General features: G+C 42.8%; 1 protein-coding gene across 1 annotated transcript; it reads right to left on the reverse strand.

Annotated features, from left to right (window-relative positions):
• Positions 1 to 8,224: 8,224 nt before the first annotated feature.
• On the reverse strand, positions 8,225 to 14,612 carry med10 (mediator complex subunit 10). Its single transcript, XM_080788348.1, has 4 exons — positions 14,362 to 14,612; positions 10,645 to 10,728; positions 10,354 to 10,456; positions 8,225 to 9,530 (listed from the first exon to the last, which is right to left on the reverse strand). The coding sequence occupies exons 1-4, from the start codon at positions 14,481 to 14,483 to the stop codon at positions 9,435 to 9,437; spliced, it is 405 nt and encodes a 134-aa protein (XP_080644474.1). The 5' UTR covers positions 14,484 to 14,612; the 3' UTR covers positions 8,225 to 9,434.
• Between the last annotated feature and the right edge of the window lie 245 nt (positions 14,613 to 14,857).

Genomic DNA, 14,857 nt, shown 5'->3' on the forward strand with positions numbered 1-14,857 from the left:
CTTGTGAGTCTGCTATTTTAGCTGTGTGACACATGGTCGCGTGACGTGAAGTATATAAACCATGGCTCATAAGGAACAGGGGCCTGCTGGTGTACCTATACTCCAGGAAATGCTCGGCAGTGCGCTGTGCATGTTGTGCTTGTCATTAACGTGCGCGTGCACGTCACACACACGCACGCGAGTTTCACCTCTAACATTTAACGAGGATCACGAGAGATAGAGAGAGAGAGAGAGGGAGAGAGCGGGGCTGTCTACGAGCTCAGATAATTAAACCAGAGGGAAATTATAACCACTACACCCCCCTCCCCTCCATTTCTCCCTCTCCATCTTTTCCTTCCTCTGTCTCACTTTTCTCTTTCTCTCCCTCTTTCTTCTGTCCCACTCTCTCTCTCCCTCCCTCCCTCCCTCCCTCTGTCTGTATGTCTCTCCCTCTCTCTCCGTTCTCCCCTCTCTCTCTCTGTCTCTGTGTCCCTCTGTCTCTCTCTCACTCCCCACTCTCCCTCTCTATCTCTGTGTCGCTCCCTCCCTCCGTCTCTCTCTCTCTCTCTCTCCGTCCCTCTCCAAATGTCTCCTTACACCGCCTGTCAGCAAATCAGTGTGATTAAAGATTAAAATGGCAGCCCTGAGTGAGTGACTGAAGAAGAAAGCGAGAGGGAGAGCAGAGGGGATGGATGAACAAAACAAAACAAAACAAAACAAAATGAAGTGTGTGTGTGTGTGTGTGTGTGTGTGTGTGTGTGTGTGTGTGTGTGTGTGTGTGTGTGTGTGTGTGTGTGTGTGTGTGTGCTTTCAAAGTCACTGACAGTTGAGTCGAGCGGAGCTGGATTGAAAATGATGTTTTCCATCTATATTAACCTCCATCTGCGGCGGTGTTATCAGTACAATAAGCAGACAGTACGTGCTACTGTGGTGGTGGTGGTGGTGGGGGGGGGGGGGGGTGGTGAGGGGCAGGGGGGCATCATCTATTCACCAAGTGCAGACAGACATCGTTGACTTAATTTATAGTTTTCATTTAGTGTCTTTATCATCCCATTACCGGCTGCTGCGCACTCCTACAGATGCAGTCGTGCACTCTCTCTCACACACACACACACACACACACACACACACACACACACACACACACGCGCGCGCATAGCACACACACACACACAGACACACACAGCCAATGACACCCCCGGGTGTGTACTAAAAGTACAATTGCCCATTTTCCCGGTATTCTGTGCACATGCACGTACGTACGTAAGTGTCTCTGTGTGTGTGTGTGTGTGTGTGTGTGTGTGTGTGTGTCACAACATAACCAGCCACCACTCCATGCCGCAGTGGGGCTGCGATAGAGTTGAAGCACAGCGTGTGTCTGTGCATGTGTTCCTGTTGTAAGGGTGCACGTGTCCCCACCACACACACACACATGCACACACACACACACACACATGCACACACACGGAGCCCTGGTCATTGGAGGGCGGAGGATGGAACGGGGCATGGGACGGGAGTGTGTGTGGGGAGTGGGAAGGAGGAGGAGGAGGAGTGTTACCATGGTGACCCTTGGCGACAGAAGGGAGAGAGAGAGAGAGAGAGAGAGGGGGCCCGCCTGGTGTCTGCCTGCCTCCTGACCCTAATTTATACCCCCGGTGCACGACGGACCGGTGTCACACCACGGAAGGAAATAACTGATTTCTCACCCCACACCCACCCCCGTGTGCCGAGGAATAAATCAAGGCCTTAACGAGAAGAAGGTGACCGCCCGGCCGCACCGAAGCTAAGTCTGACACAACCTTGGCAGGGCCTGTAGTCCCTATAGGGCCGTAGAGGAGAGGAGAGGAGAATGTCCATATATAGAGGGAGGGGAGAAGGGAAATAGGCTCTAGGATACAGTGTTGACCAAAAAAAACCCTGGTTTTGTCCACGACTGTATACCGGACAGGTATATCTGTAAAACACTCTCGAGACAGACTGTTGAGTCACATTCTCCCTTTGGTACCCCCCCGCCCCTTTTCCCCCTCACTGTATATGTTTCTTTTCCCTTTATATACCTCCTTTATGATGAATTCCTGTTCTGTTCTTTGGCCATATATAGAAGTGTCTATTTGTATACCTCTCTAAATGTTTTGATGAATTGAACAAGGTGGACCCTCTTGTAAACCAGTGTAATGCTTTAATTGGGTCGTCCACTCACAGTTAACAGTCTTTGTATTGAGTTTGTGCTTGAAATGTACCGTAATTCTGCAAACTGTTAATAAATATTTCAATCAATCAATCAATCAATCAATGTTTTGCAGATGGGTTCCCAGATTGGTGAAACACTAAAATGTCCCGTCAACATCCACCACCAAATTGTCCCAGCTGGTTTTCATCACACCTTATAACAGTAGAATTCATTTTCAATAAAAAAATAACATATACTAATAATAATAGTTCTGTTTTGTTGAAAATAAAAAATAACTGTCCCCCATCCTTATGAAAACACCATTAAATAAAAATCAAATAATCAAAATAAAATGAAAACTGTATACCTACAGTTTTTTTTTTTTAGCTTTTTTTAAATAGACGATCTACAAGCTCACACTGTGTTGTATAACAACTTGTTGTGATGTTTAAAACAATATGGTCACCCTATAGGAGCTAGGATAGAAGGAAACAGATCAGTAGGCGTAGCAGTGGGCCTGCTGGCCAGTGTGCAAAGCCCCAGCGGTCAGTCAGAAGCACTTAGTATTAGCATCAGAAAGACATTATGCTAATACATCAAAGGCGGCACTAGCCCCCATAGCCACCATTGTGCTTTCCTGCTCCTCCAAACCCAAGGGCATGGGAGGATTTTACATTTCAACCGACGTTTTTTGGCCCCTAAAGTGCCTAAAGCATCTCCATGAAGCAGTTAAAATGTCATGCATTTAACAATAGGTATACGGCCTATAAGCACCAACACCTACAATGTGAAGCTATAGGGACTTGCAGCGCAGAAATCACAATTAGTGTTACTTTTGTTCCCAGACAGGAGAGGAATTAACCTATAGCACTATACGCCATAAAGCTCCCCCTGTGAAACCAGTGATGTAAATAGGATTTCAATGTAATGAGTCCCGGGATGCAGGGATGGTCTTTTAGATGAGTCCCACTTAACGACGTTACGAGTCATATTTTGCATTTTCTTTTGCAGCATTTAACTCCCATTTCATTTTATATAGTTATAATGTGGTCAAATGCATGTAGAAAACAGAAGAAGAAATTATTTGTATAACTAAAGCTATAGCAAAAATAAACTAGAATAAAAAACAGTTCAGTAGTACAGTACTACAGTAGTGGTCGTTGTTTTATTGCGTCCCTTAACTATAAACTGCGTTTTGGGATGCAAAATGCACCCTATTTTAATCTCTGCCTGTCTGACTGAAACACACAGTAACAGTAAGGGCAATTATATATTACTAATTGCCCATGAAAATGTAAATACAGAACCGAAGTACTGAACCGAACGGCCCGCATACCGAATGAACCGACATTGGTTTTCAACATTAAACTATGGCTCTTCCGGACTGCCCCGCCCCCTGCCATTCATTTCAATGGGAGTTGCTCAGTGGCGTTCTGAAGCACCCAGAAGAACGGTCTATACTTCCGCATTTGTTTTATTTGGACACCGACATTTTCCTGAGAAGCATATAGCAGAAGCATGGGTGGAAGCTTGCCAAGCTAATAATGACTTATTACAGCAGCCCAAGGATATAGCTCACTGCTATAGATTTCAAAAGTCGTTTGTGGAGCTTTTCAGTTTGCAAATGTATAAAATTGGGACAGTTGCAGATGGACAGTTATAGACGGAGTTTACGAGACTCTGGCCAATATTTATTCCATCCCTGGGTATCTGTCAGCGTCATTCCTTGTTAAATACCAATCAGGACGGCGCCCGTAAAGATCCACACAGAGACACTCCATCCACTTCCACGGATGGCGTTTATGGGCCTTGCAGTACATCCATCACTCACAGTCTCACAGGCCATGATACCACTCCTCTGGGAACATTATTAAAGGACCCTTAACATTTACACCTGAAAAAAGATTCTATACATGTCTTCTAAATCCTGACAGTTTTCTGAAAAACCCTATGTTTCTATATGTCAGTGGTTCTCAAACATTTTCATGTCGAGGACCGCCAAAAATAATATATGTAATTGGCCCGCCGACCCCCATCTGAAAATATGTAGTTCCAGGGACCCCCCCCCCACCCCCAGAAGCAAAGATTTGAGCTAAAACGTTGGCTCTGCAAGAATATATATAAAAAGATTTGTGCCACATTTTCACGATTTTTCAAAAATAGCAGACCTATACAAGCGCACTACGAGCTTGTAGATCTGCTATTTAGCTAAAGTAGAACAGAATGCTTAAAACACCAAAAAGGGTTCCCGGTCCGAAATGTAGAACCCCTGCATGTGTACAATTCTGGGAGGGGGGGGGGGACGACCTTTGCCATAAATAGCAAATCTACAAGCTGGCAACGCATCACAAGTGAGCTTGTAGATCGGCAATTCTTGGCAAAGAGATTTGAAAGAAAAGTGGTCCAAGTACAGTTGTAACTTTTTACTAGAGGGTTTAACTCTAGTGTGTACAAATGGAACATTCGCTATGCATCCCATGTCTATACTGCCTTAAAGCATAATTATAATGCATTATAATCTGTCATAAGATGATAAGATGTCATAAATACTCAATATGCTTCATTAATTGTGTTATCAGTGTGTTATCAGCAAATTATAAAGTGCTTTATATTGTGTTATGATTACCACTATAATAAAAGCACATTATAATGCATTATAAGTATGTTTATATACAGTAGTGTATTACATAGACATGGGTATACATAGCTTTAGTGTTACCCAGGAGGGCCTTGTGAAGGTAGCCTTGGTAACACTGAAGTGTGTGTGTGTGTGTGTGTGTGTGTGTGTGTGTGTGTGTGTGTGTGTGTGTGTGTGTGTGTGTGTGTGTGCGTGCGTGCGTGCGTGCGTGCGTGCGTGCGTGCGTGCGTGCGTGCGTGCGTGCGTGCGTGCGTGCGTGCGTGCGTGTGTGTGTGTGGTGCCTGAGCGGACACTGAGGGGGAGGAAAGTAAAGTGTACAGAAGACAACACAGAGACTGTTGTCACCTTGGGTGAGTCATGCAAAGTTCTCAATGCTCTGCTCTGTGGAGACAGATAGCCTGTATACCTTCAACACATTTCTCATACAGCGTCAGCTTGTAAGAGATATGGCCTGACCCACATTGAAACACAGTCACGCACGCAAGCAGGTTGGCAGGCAGGCAGGCAGGCGCGTGCACACACACACGCACGCACGCACGTCAGGGATAAAAAAAACTTAAAAAAATCGGCTCCTTTTATTTCCCATCTCACAGCGTCACCGTGTTATTGGATTGAAAAGGCTGTCCTTGATCCCGAGTTCCCGACTGCAATTTCATAAGCAATTCCATCAGCAGCTCGCCTGCGGATGATGTAAGACAGCCTCTGGGTCAGAAGGTAGAACGTCGGACAAAAGCAGCCGAGGAGCAGAACAAAGGCAAAGTGGAAGATGCTTGATGCATGCTTAACCCATTAAGACCTGCAGGCCGATTCTACAACATGTCTTCTATCACGGTTTTCTGAAAAAACTTATGTTACTTAATGTATATGTATTTGGCCTGGGCAACAATCTCAAAATATTTTGTTCCAGGGAAGATTTGAGTTACATTTTCACTTTGCAACTCCTTGCAACAAAACCGCTTTAAGGCCAGTCCACACCAACGCTACTCCTCCAAACTGCCATTGCGGATAATGGTTGCAAGGAGTAGCATGTTGCAAAGACAAAGGACAAGCCTTAATGTCAAGCCCTGGGTCTGGCTCATGGACTAAGAACCAAAAAGAACTGAAGTGGTTCCCATTGGGAACCAAGCGGTGGAAAGGGGGTCACAGGGGATGAACAGGTTCAATGTGTGGCAGCGGGCCAGCAGTGTTCTATAGCAGCTCAACCTTAAAATACCTGAACTGCGGGAAAAAACTTTCAATTCATACAAAGTGTTTCTGTGTGAATAATGCTGACTGACACTTTAAGCCTAAGTAGGCAATCCCTGTTAATTAATGATACACAGAAGTGTTATACCTCTGAAAATACAGAATGTAGACTTACCGGGCGGGGAGCTTAGTTTATTACTGGGCTACATTGGTGGTGTTGTTTGCTAGAGTCCGTAAGACCGTACAGGGTTCTGTGAGGAAAAAGAACAATTGATTCAAAGATGACGGATCTTCTTCGGTTTGGTGGCTGTTTATTACGGAGCAGTGCAAAAAATAATTAGCTGAAGGGACACTTTAGACAAGGGTACATTGCTCCAAGCATTCTTGTGTCTCCCTGTGTACACGATGTACTTTATTTGAGGCTCCCCTTGACACTTATTACACATTACATTTGGTCAATGGTCAGCCTGACCTGCTACTGAAACACCATGGAACATTCTAACAGATATATTTAGCTGTTAAACAATAAAACAGAGACACAACCCCTATAAACCCATTAAGACCTTAAGGCTGATTCTAAAATGTCTTCTAAATTAGGTTCAGTGGTTCTCAAACCTTTTCATGTCAAGGACCCCCAAAGCGGATGTATTTGGCCACGGACCCCCATCTCAAACATATTGTTCCAGGGACCCCCAAGAAGCAAAGATTTAGGTAAAAAAGAAAAGTTGCTTTAAAAATTGATAAAAGATTTTTTTTTAATGTTGACGATTATTGTTTTAAATAGCAGATAGGCCTATACATGCTCCTAGAGCGGCACAAAGTGATGTGCTATGAGCTTGTACAGTACCGTATATCTGCTATATTTTGAATAGCCAAAGTATAAAATGACAGTTAATGAAACTCTTGAATCATCACTGTGAAGCAAAGAGAATATTACATCACGCATCACCCCCCCCCCCCCCCAACACACCTGTTCAAGAGGCACAGATGAAGGATGGGCCTGTCTGTGTATTACCATGCTGCATCATCAGCATCGCAGATCACAACAAACCGGTAATGGGGCTCATTTTCCCCTCCCTCCGTCCCAGAGGACAGGCCTTCAGGGTCAGTGGGGCGTGTCGCTGGGCTTAATCCCCCCCAGAAGGAGGAGTGAGGACTGAGGAGGCGTGCGGTCTGTTCCCGATGACGGGGCATCTGTCCTCCCCGGCCTGCACACAGACAGACAGACAGACAGACACACGCGTGCTGCAGCGCAACTTTCACTGGACACCGGTGGACCAGTGATCTTTTCGTCGACTAATACTAAGACGAAAAAAGTTTGTCGACTACATTTTTTTCACTGACGAAAACTACATAAAAACTAAGGCATGATGACTAAAACTATGACTAAATAAATATACTGTCGATTTTGTCAACAAATTCAAACTAGACTAAAATGTTAGGGACTAGAGATCCAGTATAAGTATTTTTTTACACTGTGACGCGTTGTGAGCTTGTGAAGTGTAAAATCAGTCATTACGACGGCATCAACGCTCACCAAAACATATTTTCGACTAAAATCTTATGATATTTAGTCGACTAAAACTAGCTTAACACTAAAACATTCCAGGTGACTAAAACTAAATTAAAACTATATTCAAGAGACTATGACAAAAACGAAAATTTAAATTTGCTGCCAAAAACAACACTGCGGTGGACACATGACCTGTATGACCCTGTGTCAAGTGATGTCACTGCGGCATTGTGACACCCAGCTCAAATTTGCATCTTTCCCACTGACATACAGTAAACATGTAGCCTACTCACATTTCAGCAAGATAAAGCTATCTTTACCGGGTCCGGTAAAGCTGATATTACATTATCTGATATCACAGCTGATATTACATTACCTGATATTACTGATATGACATTATCGTGTTAAACCCATTTAGGACGGGAACCCCATCTGGTGTTTTACCCCCCCCCCAGGATGGGAACCCCTATTGGAGTACTTGTTGCCATGTACAGCAAATTAGCAGCATAACGTTTTTGTACATTTTGAATTAAAATTTTAGTCAACTAAAACTAGACTAACACAAAAAAATTACAGGAGACTGACCAAAAAGTTGCTGCCAAAAACAACACTGTTGGACAGGACACTAGTATATACAGTACAACTGATCTTGGTCAAGTTCAAATCCTTGTTGATTACATTATATAGAGAATAATGTACATGTCAAACATTATTCTACAACTGAATAGACACCAAAATGTCATGTAGAGAATTGACTTCATTTTCAAAGTAGTTAGATTACCTGATAATGTTCTTATTGTTGATATGTATCATGCTATACACATTACTGTAGTAAACTTTTCAGGTAGTGAGAATCCTATGCATAAAGATAAGAATCTTCTTGTGGACACTATTTTGCATACACAAATGTAATGAAAATGTATTTAAACTAATAATAAACACACAATATAATTATAATAAAACAAACTCAATTTCACTCCAAAAGAGGCTAATTTATTAACAAAAATTATATAATTAAAATACATAACAAAGAAGAGTTAATTATGCTTTCTGGCAATGTCAATTTGTCAGGCGCAAAATTGCTACACAAAACATTTGCATTTCAGTTTTCATGGCTGTCAAGAAACCTGAGTTTGGTACAAAACGGTATGAATTGCATTATAAACTTGCTATGTTGGACACTGGGACAAGGTTTAAAAAAAAGGTACAGTGGATTATTGTATTAACATATGTACAAATGGTGGATGAATTTCCTCAGAAATGCAGAAAACCCAAAAGCTATCCACTGTACAGTTGGGTTAAAGACATTCTGTTGCACACCATGTTTGATTGATGACATCAATGTGGTCATAAAAAAAGCAGCATAACTCCTTACAATTTCTTGCCAACCCACTGCAAAAATGACTTTTGTTTTTCTATTACAGCATGCTGCGACACCGGAGAGCAAGAGAGAGAGAGATCCAGTACAAACAGTTCAAACTATACCACGTAAACAGTTTGAAATTTATGTGTATTGTATTGGCTAGGGATGAGCTCAGCTGTTTAACATTTTACATATCAAATGCTCTGATCGAGCTCCTTCAAATCTTCCAAGGGAAAAAAATAGGGGTGATTAATGGAGTCAGGAATATGGCTGCTGGGCTGAAATTAAAGCTTGTCCCACAGGATCGAAGTCAGCAACAACCAAAGCAAAAAAACTAAACAAACCACACAGAAAAAACACCCATCATAATTACTTTTAAATTAACCACTTAAACCCTACATACTTCGTTGACCTGGTTGTCCCCAGGGGTCTGTACTTGGGCCCCCTTTTTTCCCACCCCATCTACACCAAATGTCTTTGCCGAGCTCCCTAAGCTCACAAGCTTAGGGAGGTTGAGGGTTCATGTGGTTAATATTGGCAGCCACCACTTAAAGGCGTGGATTTCAGGAGGGTACACCGGGTGCCACTAGGACGGGGGGTCTTCTCCATGTATGGCCTTATATTTGGCCATCTCCTCTGGGAAGACTTTGCCAAGCTCCGAGATTAAAAGGCTCTTGAATTTCTGCAATAACGATGACAATGTTTAATTCAAATTGTTATCAAAAATGTGTGTATTACAAGTATTAGGTTACTTTCTTCTTCAAAGTGCCATTTAACCCATTTAGACCTAACTTGGATTCTACAAATGTCTTCTAAATCCTTTTCAGAAAAACTTGTGTTTCTCTATCAGTGGTTCTCAAACTATTTCATGTCAAGGACCCCCAGAATTATCTGTAGTTGGCCGCCGACAACATTCGCTCTGAAAGAATATATATTCAAAGATTTGCGCCACATTTTCACAAATGCTCACAGACAGAAAGTCTGTATTGTCTGTCTGTATCGATAGATGTATATAAACTTCATTCCGTAGGTAAATCCAGGTGTCATAGGTAGTTATTTTAGCCTAATATTGCTGTTAAATAGTCTATAAAACCAACGCATCTCACTTGAATAATGTTGATATTAAAACGCAGGGCAAACATTTGGACCACCATGTGCGCTGTGTGTGTGCGGACTGTGCGCACGAGCGCGAGAAGCAGAGAGACAGAGATTTTAGCATCCCGACTCCTGTCTCGCCCTGTATGTTCCTGTGTGCGGAGAGAGAGAGGCGCAGGCTACGTCCTGTAGGTCTCGCGCATGTATCACAGGATTTTATTTACACAATCTTGTGTAAGTTTGTTGTGCGTACCTATGTATCTATGGGAGAATGTGTGTCCTAAGCATATAGAGAAATACAGCGTCCAATACAACATGACATCCGTATTGTACGCTATACAATGCGACACAACTGCCACACCCGGTTGAATGTTGAATCATTTCACCCTGACAAGACAATAATTTCTCACCGTCATGGTGTCGATCTTTCCTTTGACCTGCTCGTTCTTGGCCAAGGCCCTCTCCAGACACAGCTTTGTGTATAGCTGAGGGTTCCGACCTTGATCGATGTATCTGTGAACACAAATATCACTATAGCTGACGGCACTGGAGAATAAGGACATGGTGCGACAGTCGACCGTCTTCAATGCTGAAGGCCTGTTTAACTCCAGAATTAATTTGGTAAATAGATAGCCTACTGAATTTTGCATTCATAGAGGTTTACGGTACAATAGTTTACAGTAATATGAGAGGTGACTCACTCAAAGGCCTCGAGTGGAACGTTGATCTCATGAAGCTGCTGACGACACTTTTCGATGTCTTGTAATCCGGAAATCATGAAGTTTCTGAAAAGGTAACGTGACACGGTTAGAACATTTTAACTGTGTGTCTTCCTCTTGTACAGATTGTGTCAGGACTGGGTGGCTTGGGACCTTTTCAGATTGCCCAGATCACAAGGCCGATCATATGTTCAAGCAACCAAAAACTGATATTAGGCTAAATGATTCTATTCATGGCATTATGTTTTCATATAAATCATCTCATAAACATGTTGTTGGCCTCCCTCCCCTTTCCTCTCACACTGGCTGTGTGTGCTTTGTTAGTTCGGAAGCCATGGTAAAAGAATACTAATATTAATATTGATTATAGTCCTACTAGACCCCAGGAAATTACATCTGACCACAAAAGATCACAGGATCTACTGAATGTGCAGGTAGAGTACTGGGGGATGCCATACTGTGTGTTGTAGGCTCAGTTTGTCACCTCCTGCTTCACATTCAGTAGATCCCGTGATCTGTTGTGGCCAGAATTTCCTGAGGTCTAGTAGGTCTATAGTAAATAATGAAAATGAAATCGCTATAAAATGTTGTAAACAAATACATATTTTTTGTAGATAGATACTTTATTTGTCCTTTCGGAATTTTGTTTTGTGCACAGCAGTCATCAGGATATACATAAAACATGCAAACAAACAGATCACACAGTACATAGACAATAAAGAAACAGTGCCAACAGAAGGCCACCAGTCATAGTTCCAAGAGGCATCACATCACACTTTATGCACGGAACTGAGATGGGGCCTGCTTGTTCATAAGTCCTATACTTATGGGAACAAACGATCTTGAGGCCCTAGCCTGCAGGGAAGGTACCATATACCGTCGCCCTGATGGTAAAAGATGGTATTGGCTGTGTAACGGGTGTGTGTTGTCCCTAGTAATAGCTTTCCCCTTCCTGAGTACCCGGGTCTCATACATTGAGGTCATACTCTCAAATCGTACCCCAGCTATTTTGCTGGTTTTATGGAGTTTGTTCTTATTAACCAATGATAATGAGCCATACCATGAAACAAAACAAAATGTCAATGCACTCTCCACAAAGGATCAATGAAAAAACTAAAGAAAGCAGCAAATGAAAAAATAAAATAATAATAATAAAACTGATCTTTTACTTTCTCTAATAACAACCTAAAGCCCTAACCACACCAAAGGGTCGAGACGGTTTTAGCGTTGTCTCAGCGGTGTGATATGTCCACGTCATCCCAAGTGATTCAACGCATGGAATTCAAAGCCCCAAAATCACACCAAAGGGTCACCATACAACTCCTCCTAGCAACCTTTTAGACCCAAGGAGTTGCATGGTGTGGTACTTTGGGCTTAAAACGAACCTTGGTTGAAAAAATAAATAAAGTTGTCCTTTAAGCTGGAGTCTGGACGAGGAATAATACCAAAAGTCTAACCGGAAAGTACAATAAGTACCAAAATTCCGGTAGGCTGGACATGTTTGGGTTTACTTACATTATAACTTGTAGATGGAAATGTTCTTTAATTTCTATCAATCAACCTCATGAAGCTTTGAATTCATGGAGATTTTTGTATTTTTGTAATATTCCTAAACCAATAATTTGATGACTCCGCCGGTCATTATTGGCGTCAGAATGCGACAAACTAACAATCTCCATGAATCCAAGGCATCATGACATGGGGTGTGTAATTGACAGAAAATAAGTAATTTAACATTGCCATTTGTTTTCCCCCCAGGTGGCACATTAACATTGATGGAACCACAAAGCAAATAAGCCTCAGGGCTTTTTGTGTTGCCCTTTTGACTGCGGTGTGCAATCTATTGTTGTTGTAATTTGTTTCTTGGGTCAATAAAGTCAATCAATCAGTCAATCAATGAATCAAAAGTTAATGTAAATCTATGGTCTTCACAACCATAGTAAATTTCACTATTTTACAGTGTAAGCAGGAGGAAGGGGGTGGGCACTTCCAATTGTTGTCTTGCTAATCAACAACACTCCACTGTTAACAAGTTAACAACCACTATCCCCAATGGCAGTTGCAAGGAGTTGCATTCGTGTGGTGGTTGACCTTAAAGCGGTTTTGTTGCAAGACTCTCAGACTAGCAAGTGTGTGTCACAGTGTGAGAGTGTGTGTGTGTGTGTGTGTGTGTGTGTGTGTGTGTGTGTGTGTGGGGGGGTTGTTTTAACAACGCTGTAGCTTCTTTGGCCTTTCTTTGATGTACACCATCATTACCCATAGGCAGTGACGTAGACTCCGTGGGGGCGGTGGGGCTCGAGCCCCCATGAGGAATTAGACCTGAATAATCGGTTCGTCCCGTTTGTACTGCGCCAGGTCGCACTGCGCCCGTTCGCGCAATTCTCGTCTCGACTTTGCATTGACTTTGTAATTTGTATGTAATCGCGCCGCTTTAACCATCCAAGTCTGAACGCACCTTAACAACTCTTTTGTCCTCACTATACTGTCCGGGGCGGGGGGTGGTGGAGGGTGGCCCGCGTTGCCTGTCCACATGCAGATCAGGCATTCAAATGCTTATCTGGTGGCTTTACATGCCGGGTAGGGTAGGGTATGCAATGTGCATACAGTACTGTACTTTGCTTACTTCACAATGAAACCACCACCAGCAAGAACACCCTGGCTGGCAACAGCGATGCCAGCCTGCCGTTGAAACCTGCCACCGACCCAGCGACAAAACACAGAACCTGCTGAGGCAGACAGAACTAGTGTCTGTTGGTAGGGCGTTCCACGTTTTGGTGGCATAGGAGCGAAAATAATTGAGTCCCTTGTTTGTGCCGAATCTGGGTTGTAAATGGTTTGTTGCACTACCTCTGTTGGTGTTGTGGGTGTGGACTTCATTAACATTAAGGAAGTATTTAGACAGGTACATGGGTAAATTGGTGGTCTATCGAATATTGTGGACCAGACCCATTGCAAGATGCTGTACGACTGTCGTCGACCCTAAGCCATTCCAGCCTGCGTGAGTGACATCAGAGACATACTTCCCAGTACGGATTAGAAATAGAATCACCCAAGGAGTTTGAAAATCATGCAAATGCTTATCCAAATGAATGCAAACACATTGAAATACTGCTGTCACTTTTCAAAAGTATAAAGTGTCTCCTATATGGATGTATAACCAAACCATCTCCGACAGAAAATGCACAATCTTTTTTTATAGTTTCTCAAAGTGTTAATGTAACACAGCACTGTTTACAAGTTTATTTTATTGTTTTATCTTGATTTTGCTTTGGCAATGTAAACGTATATTTTATCATGCCAATAAAGCTCATTTGAATTGAATTGAGAGAGGGGGAGGGAGAGAGGAGGGGGCCCAGGGGAACCAGGCTACCCAGGGGGTGCCAGAAGATGAGGTGTGGATTGGAATAATCATGTAATCAAGCTAATTACCAACTGTGTGTGTGCGTGTGTGTGTGTGTGTGTGTGTGTGTAAGAGAGAGAGAGAAGGACTAGTGATGTTGTGCCCCAGTAGTCCATCCAGTCCTGTAAACCGGAGTTATATGTCGCCTTACGACGGTGCCGCCTGCCGAAAATAGCCGATCACCCGTTGATCACACAACTTGTGAGCTCACAGATCGGCTATGTTTGGTTCAAATAAATCATATTCATAGAAAACCCATATATCTGGTATACATTAACGTGAACTACTTTAATACTTACAGTTTTTGGTTGAGTCCCGTCTGGCTGCTGGGCTGGAAATCGCTGACGATGATTCCCATCTGTCGAATATTCTCAACGAATTTCTCCAGGTGCTCTTCGAGGTTATCAAATCTCTCCGCCATGTTTTAATACACTGTTGTCACGTCGCTTTTTATGAAACATAGATCATTTAGATCAGAAATTATACCTTTTAATTCATCACCATCTCCTGACAACCCGCTTCATTCCCAAGCCACACACAACACAGTGAGCACTTTCCGGCAGTATGTCAGCGATTGCTCAGTTACCTTGGTAACCAGCCAGTTACCGCATTTCGATACTAAACGTCGTAAATGGCCGTGCTGCCGATTTACAAAGCAGCTTTTCTTACATTACAATCAATCACTGACACTGTCTTGTGTAAATGATGCCATCATTAACTGTGAACTACCGGTATGTAGTATGTACAAGATTGATTTAATGTTTATTTAGATATTAGTAATTAATTATTATCTTC

The sequence above is a fragment of the Protomyctophum bolini genome (assembly GCF_963924005.1).
Source record: "Protomyctophum bolini genome assembly, chromosome: 17".
NCBI classification, from domain to species: Eukaryota; Metazoa; Chordata; class Actinopteri; order Myctophiformes; family Myctophidae; genus Protomyctophum; species Protomyctophum bolini.